The sequence below is a fragment of the Mugil cephalus genome, chromosome 8 (genome assembly GCF_022458985.1).
Source record: "Mugil cephalus isolate CIBA_MC_2020 chromosome 8, CIBA_Mcephalus_1.1, whole genome shotgun sequence".
Lineage (NCBI taxonomy): Eukaryota > Metazoa > Chordata > Actinopteri > Mugiliformes > Mugilidae > Mugil > Mugil cephalus.
This window is the reverse complement of record NC_061777.1, coordinates 4,171,796-4,197,944: the sequence shown is the minus strand read 5'-3', so window position 1 is coordinate 4,197,944 and position 26,149 is coordinate 4,171,796. Positions and strand designations below refer to the sequence as shown.

Below are 26,149 nucleotides of genomic sequence, written 5' to 3'. Positions count from 1 at the left end.
AACACAATATTGTTAGTGGGGGCCTTTGAGTCCTGTGGGTTGAGGGGAGGGGCCTCTAAGGTGGATCATCCCACAGATACCTGATCCTTTTGGGATCTAGTGAATTTGGAGGCCAGGTCAACACCATGAGCTGTTCTTCATATTTATTTATTTATTTGTAGTTGTTCCTAAAGAGTTTTTGTGTGTCTGTGTCAGACTCCATCCTCCATCCTATGGGGTGGGGGGGTGTCTGGTCTGGTCTAGGTGGGTGCTACATGTCTAAGCAACATCCACATGAATGAATGTCAGGTCCAAAAGTCTCCAGCAGAACACTGAATAATCACAAGATGGTTTATTCACTTCTCCTGTCAGTGGTCTTAATGTTGTGGCTGATTGGTGTATTTCTGCTCCACACTGAGCAGAACAGATAAATGTTTTGGGGCAGTTAAGTTGGAATCTCTAATCAGAATAAAGTCAAGCATATTGAGGAGATGATGAAAAATGCAGTCAGTGTTTGCACAAACTCATTTAACCCCAAACCACTTTGCAGAAACAAATCTGCACTTACACCATGTACTAAAAAAATACACGCAAAATAATTACATATGCAGAGGATAAGACGTGTGAGGTCTCGTGACTTGGCACAGATTTGTGCTGTCGCTGCAGATGCGCTGAAGATGGTGAGACCGAAAACCCAGAATTGTGCAACGTGCAGAAACTTCTCATGTTAAACATTAAACACAAACAAGTGAGTTTTCAGTGGCCCAGTACCAGCACAGTTCATTCATTGAGTCTGTTGGTACAAAGACTCAGGAAAAATTAAATAAATAAAAGATCAGCCAGTACAAATAGTTTGGATTTCTTCTTGCGATAGGAAAGTAAACATTTTTTTTCCCTCAGATTTGCAGCCACAGAAGACGCTTGATATTTTAGATTGAAACAGTTTGGTTCAGACGATATATTTGAGAACAAAGAAAGACTCGGTCGTGAGGCTGGAGATGAGACAGACGACAGGAAGCTCCGTGACTTCCTTCTGGGACGAAAGCTGGAGCTGATCCACTGGCAGACGACCAGACGCTAGAGTTTAAAGGCTGAACAGCTGCTTGGGGCTGTTTGTTATTGTCCCTCTTTATGCTGCGTCTAATCAGACGCTGTAGGCCGACATCACATTAGCACTGCTGAGGTTAACGAACTTCAAATTCAGCCCACTTATTCTCAACTAATTACAATATATTGGTGTTTATTTCTGAATCCATTGGACAGTCGACCACGTTTATATCAAATTATGTGACATAGAAACATCTGAGACGGGTCAAATTTGACCTGGAGGACGTTAGGAAAACCGTGTTACTGCTTTGTCCAATCGTCCAATTTGCTTTGCATCATCGTTTCTTTGACGATTTCACAGGATTGAAAGACAAAGTAGCGTCGCAGCTTCACGGGTGCAGCTCACAAAGCAAAAAAGTCTCGAATGGGTTCGGCTCTTATCACTGTTGCTAACGTTGCGCACTGTTAATGCTCCTCGTCTCAGTGTCTCCCTCGGCCCCAGACGAGTGCATTGGGTGTGTTGTGTCTGGAGCCCTGAGCTTGGAGATGCTCCTCAATGACGCTCCTCTGAGCCTCTGTGGGTGTATGAAAGTGGAAAAAAAAAAAAAAAAAGGCGAGGCGAGAGGAAACAGGAAGGAATGAGAGAAGAGGAGATGGGCACAAATAAGTTGGAGAGGAGAGAAGAGTTCGGTCTGTGAAGGTTCTCGGTCGTCCAGATTCAGATTCAGATTCAGATTCAGATTCAGACAACTTTATTAATCCCACCAATTAGTTTGGACAGATTGCACACTAAAAGTAGAATAAAAAGAGCAGAGAGGAGCAAAAAAAATAGACTAGAATAAATAGATCACACTAAACTAACTAAAAAGCACCCAGATAAAAGATTATATAGAATTTAAGAGACGAATGGCAGAGGGAATAAAATATTTAAAAAGACGGTTTGTCTTCCAGACAGAGCAGAGCGAACCGACGACCAGAGGGCAACAGAGAAAAGGTTAAATATAGAGTTCAGGTCATGGTTTATATCCCAAAGACATGTTCAAAGAAGGCAACTGGACTTTCTTGAAGACGTTTCATCTGAGTAGCTTCTTCAATTCTAAGGGACTGGAGGCAAGTTGAGGTTTAAATAGGAAACTACCCATCAGAAACTTGTTTGATGCTAAAGAGATAAAAGAAGAGCTGAGGAGATGATATTAAAGTTTTAGACGGGAAATCTCTTCATTTTCATTATTGTAATGTCCTAAAAAAAAAAGAAAAGTCTAATATTCTTGGTCTAGACAACTACCAAATCTTTACAGACGTCTGTCTCATTTTCAAAGCTTTAAATGCACAAGTACAACGAAATAATTAAAAGTGCTCTCCAATCAGTGCCTGAAATCTAAAAGAATAAATGAATAGAAACATATAAAAACATTCAGAGCATACAGTACACAGAAAACAGTACATTGCACATTATTTTTTGTAGCATTCCAGCGTTCGTGGTTTATTACTGTTTTGTTCTATAATTGTGGAGCAAATATTTTGTCATAGTATTGTTTCGATATTGTCTGTGTCTGGTTGTAATTGTCTATTGTGCGATTGTTGTTTTGAAGTCGTCTGTGTCTAAGTGTAGCGCTAAATCTGGTGCATTTACACTGATGACTAACACATCAATGTTGATTAATGAGCATTGTCCCAATTCAACAAACTAATACTAATAATAATAGTAATAATTATTAGTAGGGGAGAAATGACGTGTAACAAGGAAAGGACAAAGGAGACGAGAGTGAGAAGAAGGAGAGCAGAGGTGAACATGAAGGACGAAGGTTTAGACCAGGTTGCTACTTGGACTTTATGAATTTTACATGACTCATATTGACGACCGTGACCTTCAAATCCACTTGTTGCTCCACGCGCTGCATAAATTACCCACCAGATTTATTTACTGAGCCGCATCCATCTGGGTGAAGGCTACACTCCTGGCAAGGCTGCAGGTTCCACTGAGGTTAAATGCTGCTGCATTAGTTTGGCTCCACGTTTCGATGTGTGCGATAAACAGGAGAAAAAGTTCACTTCTAGTACTTCTAGACCAGTAGAGAAAGCTGCACACATGCAAGCGTGGGATACTGTTTAGATCTGGTTGGGTCTGCATCTGCATGGGAAACCTTCGGTCCTGTGCCCTCAATCCTCATCCACTACCTGAACCAGGTGTCTTTTGCTGAATTGCAGTGGAAAGCTAAGCTAATCTTAACCAGCGTGGAAGGGGGGTGACTCCAGGACGCTGGAGCTCACTGTTAAAGTCTTCTTGAGGTGTTGTGGGTCTATTTTAACAGAACATTGTTGAAGGGAGGTGCCCACTTGAAAACCCCAGCGATGTGCCACCTACTGCTGTTGGCTAGGCTAGTTAGCTGGTGTCTTCTTGTTGGTTGCTAGGTGCTAGCTAACTGCTAGCCTGCCGGTCGGTTTTCAGATGGACTGGGCTTCTAAATATGTTTTTGGGATCTTGGCGCAAGCGATTGTAACATCTTATCCTGTGTAGTTAAGAATGCTATGAGCTAACCTCTTGAGATCTGAGCTTTTATTTGCTATGCAATTTTAATTTCTCCAGCGTGTTTGGGATCAGTAGGACCTAAGACATCATCTTTCAACAGGAAGTAGTAGTTTTTGAAAAAAACAATGTCCTCATATGTGGACACTGGGATTATTTCATTATTTTTGTTATAATAACGTCACCAATGTGTGACAAGATATAAAACTGTTTATTTTATTTTAAAATTTCTGACAATGAAGTCCCAAAGTCCTCAAACGAGTACTTGCTAATTAGTGAGGATGTAGCTTGTAGCTATTGATAAAATTTGTTAAATTTTCACGTCATATCAAACTAGAAATGTTAATAAGCATAAATAAATAAGTTTTAACCGTGGAATTTGATGAGGTTTTGTTCCTTGTCCACTTTTGTCCTGTGATCGTCTGTAGAATGAATCCGCTATCATGTTTTTACCGTATAGTGTACTGACCCTTCGTTACCACTAGATGGCAGACTAAAGTGTCCAGCAACGAAGACAATGGGTTTAAATGAAGCAGAATAAGCTGTAATGTTTTTTTTTTTTAGTTTTTTTTTTTTTCGGTCTGAGCCCAAAGAGCCAAAGAGGATTTAGTATAACCCCTTGTCAATTAGCTAACGTGTCGATGTCAGCATGGTCAGTGTAATCCGCCTCTTAATGTTCTGCTTTAAAGCCCCCCTCCCTCCCTCTTGCCCCCCTTCAGAGCCATGGTCAGCACACACACACACACACACACACACACACACACACACACACACACACGTGTACCTGAGGGATAACACAGCACAACAACAACATGACAGGATGCTGTATTAGCTCAGCCGTCATAACGAAATTACCAGGGGCTCGATGAAACTCTCCAGAGCTTTGAGGGAGACAACTTTCTGACCGTGCTAACTGCTCTCACATGCACGCACGCCGTTCAGAGTTCATTTGGGTATGTATTCAAACCTTAAATGCGTAATTATCTTGCTTTGATGTGACTGTGTAATGTTGGCTAAGGACATGTAACAGGTTTACTTTTTACCACATGGTATCGTTAAAGTCCTCCCAGCGCAGCTTTACAACGTGTAAATGGACAAAACACAAGCAAATCGTCAATTTGACAACAGGTTCTGCAAATACTGGCAACACCTGCAGAAACACTGAGTCGAGAATTGAGTATTTTATAGTTGCTTTCCGATCCCGTACTGAGTAAAATTCAGGATGGTATCAGTGATACTGATCCGATACCGATACCTTTAGTCAATACACTATTGCTAACTAACAATACACTACACACAACAACACAGTCATACAATACATGTGAAAATGCTGTTTCAAACACTAAACAAATAAAATAATAACACCATTAAAATAAATAATTTAAATATTAAGAACTACTATAAAACGAAAACTTGCATCTTAATTGTGACACTGTTCTCTCCTCTTCTGTCCTCCTCGTTATGAATGCCTCATATTCTGTGTTGTGGTTTAACCTGAGGTGTTTCACAAGGTTTGTTGTGTTGCCACAACTCAATAGTTTAGTCACTTTCCACTGTTTTCCTACATCACCTCCAATGACTGAAGTATCGAAAGTATCGATATTTTGATTTGAGAATCGATTTTAAAGCATAAAGACCTGGTATCGGAAGTATCAAAATGTCAGTATTGATCTGTACATCACTAGTATTTTAGAAGATTATTTGAACTGACAAGCTAATAATAAGCAAACAAGCTTAGAAGGGATCCAGGCTAAATAAATAAATTACTAAATAAATCATCAACACCAGTCCCCAGTTCCTCCAGACATGCAGGTTCATCACGGTTTGGATTCCACTGCAGAGTCTCGTGTTTCAGTGCGCTGATCTCACAAACACTCACAATTACAAGTGATATGTACTTTTATGCCTAAAGCACAATCCCCAAAACACAACTGCACAATCGTAGGCTACAGTGAAACAGACGATGATTTTAACATCAGTCGATAATTAAACATGTGCAAATCATCTTCACGCAGTTTCCAAACACGATTCCACGTCCTCAACCAAACTGCTCGTATCCGCTTCTGTGTCTTTTTTTTTTTTTTTTTTTTATTCCAAACAAACTATTTAGTTTTTACAAAAAAATTAAAGTTAATTTGCAGTTTTCCTTTTTCGACAAATGTTCTCTTTCTGCTTCACAGCTGGAACCAAAATAATGGCAACTCAGTCAGCATTAATCTGCCTCCGTCTGGTTCTGTGGGACGCCCGCGAGTGTCCAAGAAGGCCAAGATGGTGGCTAATGATGTGTGGCTCGCCGGGGGGTTCGGGGTAGTGGCGGTGGTTGTGGTGGTGGTGGTGGGAGGGGGCGGGGGGGACGGGGCTGCCATTTCAGCCGGGGGAAAGGTCCAGTATGAGCTGCGAATGCATCCAAGACAGCTGGTGACACAAACCCGTCCTTCCAGAGGATCTGGCCCCTCAGACACCGTCCAGACAGTCGGCCCATGACGATCAGAGAGTCCAGTCCCTCCGCGAGGAACCGTGTGCGTTTATGTGCGGACGTCAGATGTTGACTGTTGTGCGATGAAAGTTGACCCAGATAAAAAACACAGTAGAAAGTAAAGCTTTGCAACGTTGAGATCTGTATCCTGAATACGTACGCCGATGCTTAGAGCCGAGGAGTCTGCACATCCCCTAGTGAACACACAGAATACGAGTTTATGATGATCGTCAGTGGGGACACCGGGTCTCTGGTCTCCAGTGAGCCAAATGATAATGAGAGTGGGATGTGAGGAATAACATTAAGCCCCGAGGAGTGTTTATACAGCCTCTGTGTGTGTGTGTGTGCAATTATATGTGAAACTGCACTAAATTCACAGCACACATAAATGGGGACATGAATGACTGATGCTAAACGTGTTGGTATTAAAACCAAGGCGAGTAAACACGGCGGGTGTGGACAGGTTGTCCTTCTTGCTTTCGTGCACACGACTGTCCTCCAAGGACGAGTTTTCCACTTTCCGTCTCCATGGCGAAACAAACGAGGTGCCTTTCTCGAGGAGCTCGTCGAAGGTGTGTGTTTGCCTTTTGCAGATCACAGAGATGCCCCGCTTAAGTACACACTCGCTCTGTTTTGATGAATCTGTCAGCTGAATAATGACGACGCACACACACACACACACACACACACACGCTTACACACAAATGACTTTTAATTGGGAACAAACTCGGCTCATTTGTTCAGATGAAAGCAGATATTTTGTTGTTCGTTAGATTTTCCTCGGGGTGGTCTGTTTTATGGACGCCTCCGATGCCATATGAGATGCAGCTTCTTGCTCGTGTGTGTGTGCGTGTGTGTGTGTGTGCGTGTGTGCGTGCGTGTGTGTGTGTGTGTGAAGACTGCACAAGTGTGTATTTTCCTTCTTTCTGGGCTCACTTGTCGAGAGAGTATCGCCAGCCAGTGGCCTTGGTTTACATCTCCCGGAGCTCTTGTGTAAAAAATAAAGAATAAAAATCTTTCCAAGGCGAAAGCTCTTGAATAATTCAGTCACGTTTAAAAAGAATAAACTATGATCCTCCATGAATATGACCTGATAGTCCGCTAAGACGCTCGCGCCTTCTCTTCTCTCGTCTCTGTTTCTCAGACGTCAGGATTATTTACCCTCAAATAAAACTTTACAGCTGTGTTTTTGTCGATGATTTCTGAACCACATGCTCGTTTCTATTCATGTGCCGTATGTGTTCCCTGTGTTGTATTTCAGATTCATTTATGCATTCAGGCAATATCATGAAGCTTAGCCACATGCTACTGTAGCTGAATAAATAGATCCCGGTGTGATGTGTTTTTGGGGGGCGGAGCTTAACTGGAAGCAACAGATCTAAAAACATTATAGATCGTAAACACTAGCTTAGCATAGTTTGAGAGACTGTTTTGGCGCTCACATGGTGTCACTGTCACTTAGTGGATGATTAGTGGACGATAGTGTTTGTCTCCAGCCTCTTTTTTCTCCAGTGTGGATGTTTGGTGATGATGTGGTAGGTGGTAGGTTTTACTACCAACCTGATTTGGAATATGTCCGCTCTGGCAGAGGCTGCACCGAAAAACAACAGCTAGCACTGAACGTTGTGTTTAAAAGAGGAGAAAAGTTTCCTGGAGGCAGCGTCAAAGTCATACATTTTCCAGAGAGGGTTAGGGAGTTTATAGCACTGGATGACCAGAACACTCTGTAGCAGAGAACACAGGTTTTCTGGAGGTACGAGCTACCCTCACCTCGCTACATCGTCTGCTCCAGTCGCTTGGTCCTCACATGATAAGAATGTTTTGATTATTAAAGACACGGAACGGGCGATACTAAATATTAAAAGATCGGATCGGGGTAAAGCACCCAAAAACATAAAAATAAACTTGAGCATCCTCACCATGGACGACGTGCTCATAAACCTCTGAACCCCAAATGTGAATGTGTGCACACTTGCGTGAACGAGTGGGTAGATGTGTCAGTGTGACTGTTAAAGTGCTATGAGTCCTCTGTGAATACGAGAACATTTCTTATGACTCTGTGCCTCTGTGAGTTTAACCTGCTCCCTAAAGTCATTTTTCCAACTTTACTGGCATTCACAGAGTCCCCAACTCCACCTACTGAAAGAGCTTCGTGAAAAACATAAGATTAGAAGAGTGAGTCGGGCCGTAGCACCCAACATCACAGGAGCATGTCTGTTATGTATCATGCTAATGTACGTTCCACTTATTGTTTTGTTTCTCTACCATCCTTCAGGCCCTCATTCCTGATTACTCCACGGATTTGGGGTCTATTACATCTCCTTTAAACTTCAACTAGAAAAGAACATAAACTTTGCGTGATCAGATTGTGTTTTAATTCAATCCTGGTATGGATTAAATTGCCTTCGCATGGGTGGATTTGCTGTGTGATATTAAATTTATATCTGCACCAGTTGGTTTGTATCAGAACACAAACTCGTGCGAATTTCCTGCGGCCTGGTACCAACATCTAGATTCAAAACACATGCAGCTGACTTACTGGTGACACGTTGCTTTACTTCTTATGTATATACCTTTCTTACTATAGGCACGTTAGATAGATGGTTATGGAAAATGAATTATAAATGTATTACAGCACAGGCTTAGCATAAAGGGCTGGGCAAGGCAAGTTTATATATATAGAGCAATTCAGACTCAATGCAACTCAAGTGCTTTACAACTAATTTTACAACAAAACAAGATAAAAATGATATTAAAAGAAAGAAAGCAGCACAATGCAATTTAAACAAAACATTAGCAATCAAATTAAAAAGATCACAAGACAATATGTAAAAGCATATTAACAGAAAAGATAAAAACAGGAGAATAAAAGTGACAAAAAGCAGCAGCAGCGGCAGAGGGGAAACTTTTCAGCCTTGGTTTAAAAGAGCTGAGAGTTGGAACAGGTCTGCAGATTGTGGGAGTTTGTTCCAGGTATGTGGGCATAAAAAAACAAAAGCTGCTTCTCCGTGTTTAGTTTTAACTCTGGGGACAGAAAGCAGACCTGATCCAGATGATCTGAGAGGTCTGGATGGCTCATAACAGCAGATCAGAAATGTATTTTGGTCCTAAACTATTCGGTGCTTTATAAACCAACAGCAACCAACAGAGACGAGCAGGCATGCTGGTCACATGGTGCCCTCTACAGTTGGTTTACTTCAGTCGCAGGTTTAAAGTTGTATGAAATAAGATTTGGTTCTCATGTAAAAAAAAAAACATTTACTGAACAACAATGGCAACATGTGACAATTACATCATTAAATGCAGCAGTGTTAAATCATAAACTGTGGATGTGGATGGCAAAGATTTGTTTTGCTGCATTGTGCCTGTGCACCTTAACTTTTCACTGTGGGGTAGTAAGGAGTGTTTTTTTATTCTTCTGTATGTCTGACTTTGACTTTGAGAAGCTTAAACGTTTGATTTTATGAAACCTACAAGGAGCTGCAGGCCCCACTACAGATGCCAATTAGTTTTATACACCTTTTAGACTCTGCTTTGAACATTAGTGGATGCTCAGACATTATAAATGAATACATCTGAATCACTTGGAGTGAATCGTGTCGTTTTGAGGCGTGTTGCAAACAAAACCGTCGGTTTGATGTTGATGATGGAGGTTTTACATGATCTGATTTATCAAAGGATTTAATCATAGCGCTATAATAAAAATGAGAAGAAAACACGTTCATTTCAAATGACAATATTAGGCGATGATTTCCTAAAGAAAGTGAAGAATAGAATACAGTAGACCCCTTCACGGTTTGTAAACCATGTGAGTTTTTTTTGAGGGGCGGGGCTTAATTGGATGCAACACATCTCAAACACTATAGCCTGTAAACGGCGGTTAGCATATGTGAACGGACTGTTTTGGCAAGAATGGACGAGAGGAAAACGCATATTTTAGAGAAAATATTAATACACTCACTCCCTGAGACCATGAGTATTATTTATTTTTTTAGTATTATGCAAATGTAAACATCTATTGCAAGAGGTTAAAAAACAGCATAGACAGAATAGCAGATTTAGATGTTCACGTGGATGAGCAAGAGCCTTAATCACACTAACTAACTTAGTCAGGCTGCAAATGTTTCAAGTTTTATATCAAAGGTTGATGAAAGGAGATAGGTAAACAGGGTTGTCATTAATAATTAACCAGTGAATGATGTGACAGTACATTTTGAAAGTCACTGACAATCCAGAAATTGCACAACCAAGGCCTCAGTAAAAGGATCTGAGTTCGTTCTCTTGGTGAGTATTTTGTTTTTGCTTCAAAACAATTTAAAGTCACAGAAAATGGAGATGATACCTCTTCTTGAAAATTTCCTGAGCTGCCACGTGTGTTCAAAGACTTTCAAAGATCCCGTGTCTCTGAGCTGCAACCACAACTTCTGTTCAAGCTGCCTGCAGAAATTCTGGAAACACTGTCTCTTGTTTTTCATCCTCCTCTTGTCCTGAAAGGTAGGTTTCGCTTCATTTTGCCGGTGTAGGTGGGGCCACATCAGGGAGACTCCCAACGTGTCATTGTTGCAGTGGCTAAGGTGGCTTCAAGTTATGTCCTTGATTACCGACCGAATGTCAGCCGCCCCCGGGAGGCCCACTCCAACCACTAGCAAGCAGCTACTTTAAGGGAGCCCCATTAGGGGCTGGGATTCCCAACATGTTGCCGTTGCAGCGTCTATCAGGTTTCCATCATTGTCACTGATATGGGCCAATGTCAGCTGTCTCTGGGGGCCCCTTCCAGCTTGGGGCTCTTGGCAGTTGCCTAGTTTGCCTGTCCGCTTGCGACGGCCCTGAACCGGCCTGCGATGGGAGGAGTCAGCTTTTCTGCATGTAAGCAGTTGTCGTTGATACAGCAATCAACGAATAAAGACATGTAGCCTACGCCAGTGCGAGTCACTTGTGCACTCATCAGTTTGATTCGCTCTGTAAAAACACCACCAAAACACAAGTGTCTTTTACAGAATGTAAGACCATTCACATGATTATTTGGGGCCAGTGGTCATGGACAGTTGAATGAAGCACATTTGTGAATGACAGAAACGGCCAGACAGAGCTGAGTTTTAGTTCCTGTTGCAAATGGTTCCAATTATTAGAAGCTGCAAACTGAAATGAGAAATGACCAAAAGAGGTGCGGGCTCTGGGGATTATTAAGTTAATATAGTTACTGGAACATTACTAACTGAACTGGCACCAATGAATCAATCTGCAAGAGTGGAGTGAAGGCCGGTTGACAAGGGAGTATAAGTTGTAATGGTGGGTACTATAGGAGCACCGGTGACAAAGCAGATAGCAGTATGATAGCTGACATCCACTTTGTTGAGAAGATTTTTGGAAGCAGTCCATATCCACCCTTTGCTACAGGTGGGGTGGAGAAGCTCCTGATGCGCACAGACTTGGAGAGAAGCTGCATGAACTCTGTGAGGAGTAATTTACTGGACATATAGAAGAGAAACTGTAACAAAAGTATCATCACGCTAATATCAATCCGATACCGATGCTGACCTTGATAACAATACTATTGATATTTAGATATTTAGATCTATTACGCTCAGGCCTAATCTCTGTATGCTCCGTACTGTCACCATAACTGTGGCATCAAGTTGGCGAAGAAGTTTAAACCGCAAATTGATAAAATGTGGTGAATTGTCTTTGAGAGAAACTGAGAGAAACTCAAATTCACTGCTCCAAATGGAGAAAAAGAAATTCCCCCATGAGGGATCAATAAAGGAATAACTACTATTAAGTTCTTTATCAACTCAGACAATTACTGAGTCAAGATTTAAAGGAGCGTTCTGATTATACTTTTTTTTTCTAGGGCCTTTCCCACTCACCTTTAAAGAACCAAGGAGATTTCCTATCTGAGGATGATTTGTGAATGCCCTGTATGACAATTCTTGAAGTGTATCCTCAAAGAAAAAACAAAGGTCTGGCCCACAGCATGAATTGCAAAGCGCAAAAATGGTCACAAAATCTCCGGTTGATTAGATATTTTCTATTCTTTAATTTTCCACACAATTTTAGCCCACAAATTTAAATTTCTTGAAATACACATGAACATGAATCCAACATATTTTAGTAAAGGGATAAATTGAGTCAGAACACATTATCCGTCAGCACTTTTCTCAGTCATACAGGAGCTGTCTCAACAGCACAACGTTTCCCACAGACCTGTCGATCTAAGCCTCCTGTACAAAGTAGGCCCCGCCCCTATCACCGCTGAGCCAATCATGAGGCCGCATATTACACGCTGAGAGCGTTTTCAGGTCTATATAGGCTGATATATATATGTGCATGTTTATGTTTACAGCAGTTGCACATTGCACGTGTTTAAAATAAAAGTGAATATGGGAATAGCTTAATATTGAATGCAAAATGATAATAATAATGTCTATTTATAAATACCACTAAGTTGAGTTTAATATAGAATACATATAGTAGGAGTATAGTAGGAGGTCCCTATTTAATCTCTCAATCAGGCTCCTTGACTGATTGGACTGCACCAACTCCCCAGCACCTCAGGGGGAGAGGGATTTAACTTAAGGTTGATTTAAGTTAAGTTTAGTTATTTTGTTTGTTTTCTTTGTGCTTATGCTCATTAGGTTCATTGGTGATTCTAAAATGTCTGTAGGTGTGAATATGAATGGTTGTCTGTCTTTCTGTGTTGGCCCTGAGATAGACTAGAGACCTGTCCAGCTTGGACCCCACCTGACATTTTACTGAATGAAAAATTACAACCTGACACCACCTGCTGGGAATAGAATTACAACGCGGTTTTTATAACAGGAAATGATTTAACTTGTGACTGAGGTAGAAGAAGGTGAAAGTACATTCCTACTTTTCTCTATCAGAACTCAGTCGCCATTACAGGGTGTGACAAATCTGCTGAAGAACACTTGTTATTACTTTGGACATTTTAAAGAGGATAAGCGAAGAGACCTTATATTGGTGAGTCCTGCTATTGAAAAATTATCTGCAACAAATGGCTGAGAGAGCCCTTCTTAAAAATTTCCTGAGCTGCCATGTGTGTTCAGAGACTTTCAAAGACCCTGTGTCTCTGAGCTGCAACCACAACTTTTGTTCAAGCTGCCTGCAGAAATTCTGGGAACAAGATGAAAAGAAGAACTGTCCAATTTGTAAAAAAAAATCCTCAAATGAAAATCTCTTGGTGAATTTATCTCTGAAGGAACTGGCTGACTCCTTTGCAGGGAGACGGAAACTTGGATCATTGGGGACAGAAAAGGGACAAAAGAAAAAATTCATGGTGGTTTGCAGTATACACACAGCAGTGCCTACATTGTTCTGTGAGGATGAGCAGAAAGCTGTGTGTCCTGTCTGTGAGATTTCTCATGAGAGTCACAAAGTGGTTCCTATACAACAAGCAGTCAGTGACTTGAAGGAGCAGCTGGAATCTGACTTAAAGTCTCTGGAGGACAAGAGGGACAAATGCAAAAAAGTGGAGATCACTTACAATAAGATGATTCAACACTCAAGGAAACAGCTGCTGTTCTCCGAGAAGCAGATCAAAGCTGAGTTCAACAAACTCCACCAGTTCCTGAGAGAGGAAGAGGAGTCCAGACTGGCAGCTCTGAAGAAGGAAGGGAAACAGAAAGAGGAGATTATCAACAGAGAGATGAAGAGAACTAGGGAGCAGATCTCCTCTCTGTCAGACAGTATCTCAGCTGTTGAAGAAGAGCTGGAGAAAGACAACGTGCCGTTCCTCAGCAGTTATAAACCCACTCAGACCACAGCCAGAGCTCAGTGCTCACACTCAGATCCACAGCTGGTCTCAGGAGTCCTGATAGATGTGGCCAAACACCTGGGCAACCTGGCCTTCAGAGTCTGTGAGAAGATGGAGGAGAAGGTCCACTTCAGTCCTGTCATTCTGGACCCAAACACTGCAAACCCCTGGCTCTACCTGTCTGATGATCTGATCAGTGTCAGATGTGGACACACAAAGCAGGATCTCCCTGACAATCCAGAGAGATTCAGTGAATATAATGAAGTTCTTGGATCTGAGGGCTTCAGCTCAGGGAAACACAGCTGGGAGGTGGAGGTGGGAGATCATCCTGAATGGATCATAGGTTTAGTCAAAGAGACAGTTGGCAAGAATGAACCTGTGTCCTCACCAGAAAATGGATTCTGGTGTTTAGAGCATGGTGATGGAAAATACACTAATGGTGATGGTAAGACTGTGACAGTGAAGAAGAGTCTCCAGAGGATCAGGGTCCAGCTGGACTATGAGAGTGGACAGGTGTCCTTCTACAACTCTGAAGACCAGACTGAGATCTACACCCACAGAGACACCTTCACTGAGAAACTCTTCCCATATTTTAGTATCGGAGATGCTGTTGATGCCAAAACCACTGACATCAAAATCTGTCAAAGGAAGATTAATGTCAATTAATTCAGGTTTATTACACACTTAACTGTGTTTTTCATGTACAGCATTGATAACATGTAAAAGTTATTCAGTATCTGAAGCTGATGAGTTCATTTTCACTTTTGAAAGGTTTTAAAAACTACATCCTGACGTGATTTTAATTCGTTTTGTTGTTACTTGATGAGATCAGAAGAAACAACTGTGTTTTTAAGATGTATAAAGACTTTTGGTTTTTAACCTGGTCAGCAGCATCTAACTCACTGAATGGATCAAATAGGTTGTTTCTGATTGTGTCACTTTTTTTTCCTTTTCTTGTCATCTTATTTTAGTTTGTACGATATTTTGTTAATCTGATAACTTACTTTAGTCTTAAACGTGTGTTAATGGGATTGTAGTGGTTTGATCAATCAAAAATGATTTGGTCTCTGATTAATTTTTTATTTTTATTTTTTTTCATGCAACAAAGCGGTTTTATTTTCTTGGGTCATGGAAGTTGCCTATTAATTATGTAAAGTGGTTTGCTTTTGTTGGATTTGTGGAGACTCAAGACCGCATCCTGAATATCCAAACAGTTTTTCCTGTTAAATCGTCTTTCAGATCTACCAAATTTTCAGTTGTTTTAACTTAATCAAAATTTAAAAAAAAACTTTTGCCACTTAATGTTTACACATGCAAGGAATTTGTTGAAATACACAAAAACTATTTAAATAGAGGATAAACTCTACTGTGCTTACAGAGGTGTGCATTAATAGGTAAAGTGTAAAGATTAAAATGTGCATTTACAAACGATTAGATTGTAACTGAATTGTTGTTGCATGTTCTTCAATAAATTCTCCAGTCATTTTGAAAATTGAATGATTCTTCATTGGCTTATAACCGTAAAAACTGTTTCATGTAGCTATCAATGAATGTAGTTTAAACATAGTTAGAGTGTTATGGCGCTATGGGTTCTTTTAATACTGTAGTTTGCCTCATCAACAAACACTTTTTGCTCTTAACTTTGCCCAAAATAACACACAAAAAAATAAATTGATCAAAGCATGATGCTGCCACCATCATGCTTCACAGTGGAGACTGTGAACACTTTGGTCACATCAGACAGGGCAATTGTTCAATCAAAATAACTGCTTTTCCTGATTTATCCACTGTTATAGTCAGAGAAGTGGACAGAACACAACACAGACCCAGTAAACTAAACATCAGACAACAAATTGTGCTTTCTTTTAAAAGGACAGTTTACTAAACATTATTATTCTTAGCACTAACACAAATGGAAAAAGTCTGGAGTTGTCTTTATTTATAGGTTATTATATTATAGGTCTAGACCGCTTTCTATCTGTTTGACAGTTGTAGTTCTTTGTAACATCCTTTCTTGTAACAACGAAATGTTTTTCAGTTAAAACAAATCCACGCTCTCTAGTTCTAAAAACGCTTCTTATTTTGAAACACAAGCGGAAGTGCTGAGTTAGCCTCCGCGCAGCTAGGCGAGGCTATCAAGTAAACAACGACCGCCGCTTCCCGTCATATCTGCAACGATGGTACTAACTTTTTCAGCTTTTCACTAGAAGAGGAATAATGCATTTGCACGCTAGTTTGCTCAGTTAATTGTGGCGTCTGTGTCATATTTACACGTTACTCCGGAATGCCACAGTTTATCTTGGTACCAGCTAACAGCTAATAACGTTGGCTAACTAACTAGCCAGCTAAAGACGTAAAGAGAGGGGACACGCCGCATTCACAGCCGCCAGGATTTCTAAGTATTGGCAACGATTTAAATATACATGTGCATTTATTAGGGGCATAAATATTAGTGGCGTGTGACTTTAATAAATTGCTAACGAAGTCACCGTTCGTAAAATACCCTGCTAAGTTAGTTTTTGTGTTAGGTGACCAGATTTCTGGAATGAAATATCCGGGGACATTTACTTCTCGGAGATGGAAAAAAAATAATAATAATAAAAAAAAATGTAATCAAGATGAAATGAAGGAACAGGGACATTTCTGGTTTAATTTAGTTTGACATATTTATTTACATTTAAAACTGTTACGTCTGTAATGTCAACAGCAGCACGAAAGGTTACCGTAATAGTTGTTGTGCGCGCGCAACATGCTCACTATCGCTTCCCAACTGACTACCGTAATAACTATTTCTATAGTCTGCGCGCAACACACTTTTTAGCCGTGCAGTTTAGCCAGGGTGCAGGTTTTTCAAAAACGGGGATTGTCCCCAGTAATCGTCTGGTCACCTAAGTTTCGTGTGATGCAGCTTTGGTGGTTTATTGATACTAACTAAAAACATGACATTTGTGCTTAAGCTGACATTTAACTTCACCCCAGTTAAAAGGAGCTGCAAAGACACTTTCTGTTGGACTATCTAAGCTTTTCGGTGAGCTTTCCGGATTCATTCATCCCATTCACCTCTCATGTAGTATATACATAGATGTTGTTAAAACCACCACCTTTTGTAAATGGCTTGGTACTAAAGTTAAGGCCTGGCCAGTTTAAAGTTAACTGATATCCACTTTCCACATGATATGGAAACAAGACACGTTAAGGGAACTTTTAAGTGAACTAGGAAACATTATGCATTCAGCAGATGAGCTCTTGATATCTAAAATGTTATTATAGTGGTGTATACTTGGCTGAGAGGATTTCCTGCAGCGAAGTAGATGTTAGATGTAGATGCTAACAAACAAATTTTTAATATAAGCACTTTACAAATGAATGAATTAACATTTTGTTTGCAGAGAAGATCTGTTTTGCAGAACATTTCTGTCTTGTTTTAAAATATCTTCATTGTCTTCCCTGTCATTTCCCCACAAACACCCTCAATGTTTATTAAAGAAATACTATCACATCGTTACCCTGCTGATAAATCCTGTGTAATTTCGCTCAACTAGGACCCGTCTTCGAGGAAATAAACGACAGACTGCAAGCGGCAACCTTTTAATGGTTATGGAGAATGATGGACAACCCTGCAGCAAATAAGAGCCACGCCCCCTGTCTGTCGTGGGAGGGCCAGAATGGCTGGTGCACGACGGCATCGCAGGGACCCATCAACCTGCTTACCAGCTCTCAGCATCACAGCATGGGCTCGCCCGACCAGAGGCCCTCCTACGACCACATGCAGGCGTCCGGTCAAAGCTGCATGACCAACCTGAGCGTCCTACCTCCCAGACACGGCCTCCATCACGCGGCCATGCACAACAAAGCCCCTCACATGTGCAGCGTTTCATCCTCCAACGCATTGTTCGCCAACGCCGCCGCTGCTGCTGCCCCGAGTGCCTCCCACATCGCGTCCTATGCACAGCAGCCGCTGCTGATAACTGCGAACCACGGGAAAAACCTTCCCCCGCCGTCCCTTCCCCAGCCGAACCAGCATCTCCCGGTCCTCTCGCCCCTTGACCATTACAAAGCAAACTTTCAGACTCCGTTAACCAGTCAGGGTTTACCAAATGGACTTCAGGAGCTGCCCGTTAGCCTGCCGTCATGCGGACAACACGTAAGTACACGTCAGGCCACTTTTGAAGAAAGGAGACGGGAGTTGAATGGGTTTTTATCATTTACGTTTGTGCCTCGTCCACTTCTCAGGAGCAGCTTCAGTGGATGCCTTCTTTGCATTATAGAGGTAAGCTTTGATGTGTACTAGCTGTATGTTTGTCACGTATCAGGGTTTTTTTTTTTTATTTGGTTTGTTGGGGAACTTCCAAGATGAGGAAATATACACTGATCAGCCACAACATTATGAATAGGAGAAGTAACTTTTGACAAATGTTGGACTTGGCATGTTACTCAGATATGTAGCACCCACCTACACCAGGCCAGACACCTCCATCCCATAGCAGCCATCCCTGACTTGGCCTCCAAATTCACTAGATCTCAGACTGATCAGCTATTTGTGGGATGATCCACAGGGCCCCCTCTCAACCCAAAAGCCCCCCCCACTAACAACATCCTGTAGACAGACACTATAGGACTCCCTCACAAAGCCCATGTCCATTCTCTGATTAGACACAACTGTTTTGGAAGCACAAGGGAGACCTACACAATATTAGGAAGTTGGTCGTAATGTTATGCCTGATCGGTGTAAATACTGTTATTTCTCTGTTCAATTCAACAATTCAATTTTGGTGAAAGTTTTCTGGATTAGGGGGAAATTCTCCTTGAAATGAAGGACCCATTTTTCTTGACATAAACAAAGTCGTTATCGGATGAAAAAAAAATAAATCGGATCCCGATGAACTGCAAATCTCCAAAATGACTGTAAAGAGGAATCACCCTTTATCTAAAAGAGAGCAGCTCTTCTCTAAATGTCCTTGTGTTTAACGTCCCTGTCTTCTCCTCAGATACTGTGAATGAGTCTGTCCCAGATGCAGCTGTTCACTCTAACAAAGAGCCGCTGCCAGAAGGGAACATTACTCCAGGGGTGAGGAAATAAACACCAAGCATGTAATAGTTTTGTTGGCTTATTATTGAAGCTCTGTTTGTGAAGATATTTGTAAATTATTATTTTTTTTTTTAAAATAGCTGTGCTCTGCGTTTTAGGCCAACAATGACAGACTACGTCGTTCACTACTTTTGCATCAACGCGCACAACTACTTAAACAGCTGGAGGAAATGGATAAACTTGTAAGTGCGTTTGAAAGGCGCTGTTGGTTACAACATATTATGTCATATATTCTGTTTTGTATGTTTTGTGTTTATTATACATACGTCTACACCTGCTTAACTTGGCTATATTCTGTTTATTAAGCTGGAATCCATTCCCCCAGATGAGGGCAGTGAGGGCCAAGCTCCACAGACGAACAATCAGGTGAGTTGTTTTGATGCTGTAATTTAATTTGCAGTGAATGAAAGAATATCTGAATATCTACAAATGTAAAGCTACAACCCTGATGCTTTCCCCTTTTTTTTTTTTTTCTAAATGGAATCAATATCAATATAATTTGCGGGATGGTCCCTTGTCGGTCAGACTCAGGACACCCTTATATTTTATTCAATTTAATAAAAAGAGGGAAACAAAACAAAGTTTAATCTGAAACTTGCCACCCCCTTCTCCTCAGTCCTCCCTCTATATTATTATTATTGTTATTATTATTCATGATGATTCAGTATTATTAAAATTATAATATTTCCTTATTTTCATTGCAGTCTTGGTAACTACTGTTATTGCCATTATTTTCACGACTATCGCTACTATCACCACTTTGTTCACACCACATTTGTCTCTCCATGTCACTGTCTGGTCTCATTGCACAATAATAATAATAATAATAAAAAAAAAACAATATATATAATTTGACTTTTTCAGTAGAAACACGTACATGAAAACACAGATTTCCACAAAGTAATGTCAAATAATTTAATTATTTTTATACTACTACACACATGCAACAAGTGATTGCATGAGTATTTACCTTCAAGTCAGTATTTGTATGTTTTTGGACACAGTCACAGTATAAAAGGGGAAAACTTTGTCCGACGCCAACAATGAGACCAAACTACGAACTGCGAAACACCCCAGGTTTAAATTCTGAAACCTAAATGACAGTTCTTCTTTTTGTTTCAAGATTTTTTGCTGTCAGTGGATTGTGTAATAGTCATGATTCAACAAGTTCAACTTCTCTTGTTTCTCCTCTTTTTGTTTTTTTTTTTTTTTTCAGCCACAACTTGTGGCAAATAGTTCACCTTCGTTGTCTCGTGAAGAAAACGAAACCTGTGAAGCGCCACCAGGTCCAGTGAACAAAGCAATATCGGTGGTAATTAACTGTATTTTTATTTGTTTATAATCCTGAACATTACCACAGTAAAGCAGAAAAATATAATAGCAAATATCACCCAAATCCTAAATGAGCCTTTTTTTTCTCCTTTTTTCAGAAAGTGGAAACTGCTTCAGCCAAGTCAGGGGACGACAGTGATCCCGATTACGTACCTGATGATGATGACGAGGAGGAATGTGACTTATCCAAGTCTGAGACAGAGGGTTGTTATTCGAACGAATCCAGTCACGGCAGTCCTTTGCCCCCGTCGGCAAAACCTCGTCCCTCCAGGAAAAAAACGGCTAAACCGGAAGGTTCTTTGTGTAAGGACGAAAACTTCACACCTCCTCCAAAAAAGATATTTATGAGTTCTCAAAAGAAGCGTTCAGAAACTCTGGTGTTACCGATTACACATTCGCAGAAACATCGTGTCTATGACAAGAGGAGTTACTGTTTTTTTTGCCATAAACCAGTCATCAAAATGGCGCGGCATCTTGAGACGGTCCACAGTGACAAAGCGGAGGTGGCGGCTGCGTTTCAGTATCCCAAGCATTCCAAAGAAAGACAAAAGATATGGAACAAACTGACAAATCAAGGAAACTTTGCACACAACAAAGATGTTTTGAGGTCGGGAAAGGGACAACTTGCCGTTCGCAAAAGACCAAAACGCATCGGCAGAGCACAAGACTTCCTTCACTGTCTCTACTGTCAGGGTCTTTATTTGAAGAAAGCTTTGTTCAGACACATGAGAAGGTGCCCCGAGAAGGTGAAGTCCGAAAACGAATCGAAGATCGGGAGAAAGCGCATCGCGTCGCGGTGTGCCCTCGAAGCGTTGGGAGACCTCGGAGTGAGCGACGCTTTTAGGAGCGTCATGAACGAGATGATATACGACGACGTGACGCAAACCATCATGGACGACAAGATTATCTTACAGTTCGGAGAGCAGATGTTTAACCAGTTCGGCTCTGACGAGAAGAATTACGGATACATACGGCAGAACCTTCGTCAGGTAGCGAGACTTGTGCTCAAGGCTCAAAAAACGACCCCCATGCAGGAGTTGGAGGATTTCTTTTACCCCTCAAACTTCACACATGTGGTGTCGGCAGTGAATGCCCTGGCAGGCTATGACCCTGAAAAGAAGAAGTACGCCACTCCTTCTCTTGCCCTCAAGCTCGGTTACCACCTACAGAAGACGTGCAGTATCGTTGAGGCTAACGCGGTGAAGCGCGGTGACGCGGAGCTGGCCGAGTCCGCGAGGTGTTTCCTCACCGAGTACCAGGAGAACTGGAACGAGCTCATCTCTTCGGGGGCGTTGACGAGTCTCAAAGAAACCAAGCTGAACGCAGACAAGAAGGTGCCGTTCGGCCAAGACGTGAAGACCCTGCATTTCCACCTGGAGAACTTTCACGTCGTGGCAGAAAAGAAACTCAGAGAAGAAACTTCTGCAGAAAACTACGCCGCTCTGGCCAGGGTCATACTCTGCAGGGTGATGATGTTCAACAGGAGAAAGTGCAGAGAGGTGTCGTCGATTAACGTACAAGCCTTCTTGTCTCGGAAGAAGACGGACGTTCACGACGACATGGACATCTCCGTGTCGGATTTGGAGAAAACCATGTGCAAGTTCTTCTGTAGAATTGACATTCGAGGGAATTGTGGGCGAATGGTCCCCGTTTTACTGAAGCCTTCGTTCGTGTCAGCCATGGAGCTTCTCGTAAAGGTCCGCGAGGAATGCGGCGTCCCCAGCACGAACCACTTCCTCTTCGCCCGACCGTGCACGATGTCGGCCTACCGAGGGTCCGAGTGCATCCAGAGGTTTGTCAAAGCGTGCGGCGCGAAAAACCCCGAAGCCCTGACGCTGAGAAAGATCCAGAAGCATTTCACGACGATGCTGCAGCTGATGAACCTGGATGAAAACGAGGCCTACCACATCTTAGGCCCCAACAACCAGGTCCAGGTCCTGAGACAGAACATTGCCATGACGCTCGACGACGTTGAGCTGCAGTCTGGAGGTAATCATTTCTTCGCTTTGCATGTGACTATATGGGGAACTTTTGCACATTTAAGAGGTTGATGGAAGATACGGAAAGCTGACCAATCAGAGGCCTTAACTCCACACTGCACATCACAATATTCCTAAGTGTTAAGGCCAATGCCGATCTAGGGAAGGACCCCTATGTAGTTAGCTGTTACCAACCACTCTTCACTACAGCTCATATAAATCTCAGGGCATTAAAGCTTTTTGCGAAGAAGTCAAGCAGACGCTGCCCTTTTATTGCATCATCGCGTGAGCCGCTGTGATCTGTCACAGCTGTGGTTACCTGCAACACGCCGCCTGCAGCTCTGCAGCTCATTGTAGCCCCATCGTGTTCCAATACTTCCTGCAATATTTAAAAAAAGTGCTATTTAAAAAAAAAAAAAAAAAACTCAGAACAGTTTGTACAACTTGCAGGTGTATTTTGTGCAAAACACATTGTGTAGTCAGCTCGTGTTTTGGCATCATGAGGGAGTCAAAGCCATCGAGTTACCTTATCAACCAATAGACAGTGACCTGACCCACATTTATTCAGATAAAAAAATTAATTTTATTTATATAGCGTCAATAACAATACAAATTGTCTCAAGACGTTTTACAGAAACAGGCCTGAAACCTCCAGAGCAAGCATGAAAGTTATAGTGGCAAAGAAATACTTCCTTTTAATAGGAGGAAACCTTGAGCAGAACGCAGCTCAAATGGAGGGAACATCTACCTAAGACCAGCCGGGTAGAGAAAGAAAAGAAGAGCAAGAGAAACGAGATAAACTGATCAAAGCAAACATGTTTGATTTAGAGAACATATATATATATATAGTGTAAGTTAACCACTGTTTACACATTTTATTTTATTTAATGAAACATTTATTGAGCAGTTTTCATTTGTTAGATTCATGTAACGTTAAACGGGACGTGAAACACTAAACATAGTGAAGATAGTTTAAAGGAGGCCTCTCATACTAAAAAAGATGATCTAAGATTAACACTGATGACCAAAGGAAAGTTTCTAAAATCTTGCCATTTAAGTTTCACTGTTAAAACACAAGATGCCGCCATTACTGTTGTGTCGCCGTCAATTTGTGGTAAATATAAAAGTGGCCAAAGCCACTATCTAATCCAATGACGTAGAAAGTGACGTAAAATAAAGACGGCGGTGAGTACGATCCAAAACGGTTCAGAAATGCTTTTTAAAAGATTCTTTTTACAATGTTTTTTTCGGCGTTTTAAAATGTGACATTTATTGTGTTGGTGTATGTTCCGTTTGTTTCATGTCCCCTTTAAAAGATTAATGTTTGGATAGTGGTGATGTACTAACGATAACAAAATTAGCATATTGAAGACCAGACTCAGTCCCGTCTACATGTTATTAACAACATCCTGGATGAGAAGAAATCTTCTTGTTGAATGTTGTATCACACTCATGATCCCGTTTAACTGAGAAAACACATATAGTGTATATTTTGCACAGCTGGTAATGTTTTTTGCAGGAAATGTGCATATGTGTGTGTGTAGGCAGATTCCATTTGCTAAAGACGTCTTTTTTTTTTGTCTTCAATACAACAAAAGCACAACAACAAGCTGCATCGTGGCATCACAGTGAAGTGGGCGGCGTTGGCTGTGGACCTGGAGATCTGCACCATCAACCAGCGTGTGGAGCTCCGACCAGCTCCAGCATCAACACACCTGCAAAAACAGGGCCACAAGGTAGAGATGCTGATTAATAATTTACAGCATAAGACACCATGTTAGAGGTTTAATGTTTTAATACAGTAAGTTTTCTATGCTTGTTTCCTAATGATGAGTGCATTGATCATTTTATTGGGTTACGTGAGCCGTTCTCTCATGGGATTTAACGCAAACAGCTGCACATTGCAGCATTAAGAGAGCACAAAACATAATCCAGGACACAGTGTTCCAGGAGAACAGAACGTATATTTATCCTCCACTGTCAACCATGGAAAAGAGGAGAAAAATTAGGCCACACCCCCACTTGGGTGAAAACAAACCACTGGCGGTAAATACAGATCCCCCCGTAAACAGTGTTTATTTTGTGTTGCTAGCGTTTGTCGGCCAGAAAGCAAGTGGAATGGCTAACGTTAGTCAGGCAGACACATATATAATGTCATTTTAAAGTTGAAAAACTAAGGGCTGTGTGTCCATCCAGCCCACCGACTGAGAAATGGGTGAACAACCACTCAACACATTTACTCTTACGTCATTGAATCGGTAATTTGTGACATCTGTCATCAGTTCATGATCAGTCCATGATGTTAAATTAATGAATCAAGACATAAATACAGTAAATGTTAACCTTTTCATTAAAAAAAAAGCAAAAAGTACATAAAAGAGTGCAGTTTTTCAATGAAAATAACTGCTATTTTGTCACCTTTCTAAAACACAAAATGACAAAATGATTTTTAATAATAAAGAAGAAAAGAACCTGAAAATAAAAAAAAGAGTAATGGGTCATTATTTTAAGAGGATTTTGAATTTGTTCACTGTTGTAGTGGGAGAAGTGGACAGAACACAACACTGAGAGCCAGGACTGAACAGCAGACAGCGATGAACCCAAACTACACTTATTCGCTATTTCTTTTTTAAGGACAGTTTATTAACTAATTGTTCTTCTTTGCACTAAAACAAATGGAAAAAGTCTGTCGTTATTTATAGGTTATTATTCTGTTATGTTACTGGTCCCCTGCTTGTGTTCTACCTCTTTTTACCTGTTTATTTTTTATTTCGTATGCGTAAGAACATTAAATATTTTTTTGGTTTGGTTGTTTTTTGAGACGTGTAACTTTTTTTTTAATCATTTTTATCATGTAAATGGGAAAAATGGATTTGTGTTTTTGAAAGGACCACGTTTTCAATGATTGCAGAAGTTCACATGAATTCATTCATTTCTTTTCTTATTTTACCCCCCTCACCCCTCACAGGCGCCACCTATAAACCCAAACAGAAATGGGACGAGGAAGAAGTTTGCGCCGTGGAAAGACACATGATGCGCTTCATTCAAGGACACAGGGTTCCTCAGAAGAACGACTGCATGCAGTGTCTCGAGGCCGAGCCCAAAGCGCTGAGGACCCGGACGTGGAAGGGCGTCAAGGACTACGTCAGAAACAGGATCACGACCCTAAAGAGACAAACCGGCTCATCGCTGAACGCATCGAAAACCAGCGCCGGGCAAATGGAAGCGCAGCAGCAGAGCACTGAGCGTTACCAGCAGCTGTAGACAAAAAGTCTGATTCATGCTACTCCCCCATCGTCGGTTTACTCATTTACCTCTATCAGGACCTGTCTCTTCCAGCATTTATGAAGTTGGCCAAAAATAATTTGATTAATGTTTGTATTCATGATTAACGGTTCGTATGTATGAGCACAGTAAGTCTCGCTGCGTTTTTTTTTTCCTTCTATCATGTTCGTTTGACAGAGACCGTTAATAAATGTTGTGTCATTCAGATTTAAATGATGTCGAATGTTTACTTTTCCGATGGAGGATTTGTTCACCTACTGTGACCCACCCTATTAGTTATACAATATTTGGTTACTCTGTTTGGTATAGTAGGACGTGGTTTATCGTTTTTGATAATTTCACCAAGAATAAAGTTCCCGGAATAAAAATTGTGTTTGAACATATTGTGCGCTCCTCTCATTATTGCATATTTTTGCATGTATACTCCAAAGTGCTCATAATATTTATAAAGTAAACTCAGTATTTTGATGCTGTAGCTTTTATATTAAATACAGACACCGATCAGCTGCAAGATTAAACCAGGATGTTGGTACAGATCTGAAAAATTTAGATTTTTCTTGCTTTTTCCTCTGGAGTTTTTGTGCAAGCTACATGGTTGTTGCCATGGGGTGAGTGTGCAACAACATTTAAGTGTGTCGCATGTGTCTAAATACATCTACAC

At 41.2% G+C, this 26,149-nt stretch overlaps 2 protein-coding genes across 4 annotated transcripts; both read left to right on the top strand.

The window, feature by feature from the left end:
• Positions 1–12,738: 12,738 nt before the first annotated feature.
• LOC125012406 (nuclear factor 7, brain-like) lies at positions 12,739–15,295 on the top strand. The gene has a single exon (XM_047592344.1). The coding sequence runs from the start codon at positions 13,045–13,047 to the stop codon at positions 14,467–14,469; it is 1,425 nt and encodes a 474-aa protein (XP_047448300.1). The 5' UTR covers positions 12,739–13,044; the 3' UTR covers positions 14,470–15,295.
• Positions 15,296–15,895: 600 nt separating this feature from the next.
• LOC125012625 lies at positions 15,896–25,865 on the top strand. 3 transcript variants are annotated; one of them, XM_047592675.1, is made up of 11 exons: positions 15,919–15,983; positions 16,761–16,831; positions 17,346–17,947; positions 18,037–18,073; positions 18,792–18,871; positions 18,991–19,074; positions 19,199–19,258; positions 20,109–20,204; positions 20,323–22,213; positions 23,802–23,939; positions 25,172–25,865. In XM_047592675.1, exons 3-11 carry the CDS (start codon positions 17,408–17,410, stop codon positions 25,465–25,467), a joined length of 3,222 nt encoding a protein of 1,073 aa, XP_047448631.1. In that variant the 5' UTR covers positions 15,919–15,983; positions 16,761–16,831; positions 17,346–17,407; the 3' UTR covers positions 25,468–25,865. The 3 variants fall into 3 exon arrangements, with proteins under 3 accessions (XP_047448632.1, XP_047448631.1, XP_047448633.1); XM_047592677.1 differs by having other exon boundaries at positions 15,924–15,983; positions 16,783–16,831; XM_047592676.1 differs by lacking the exon at positions 16,761–16,831 and having other exon boundaries at positions 15,896–15,983.
• Positions 25,866–26,149: the final 284 nt, after the last annotated feature.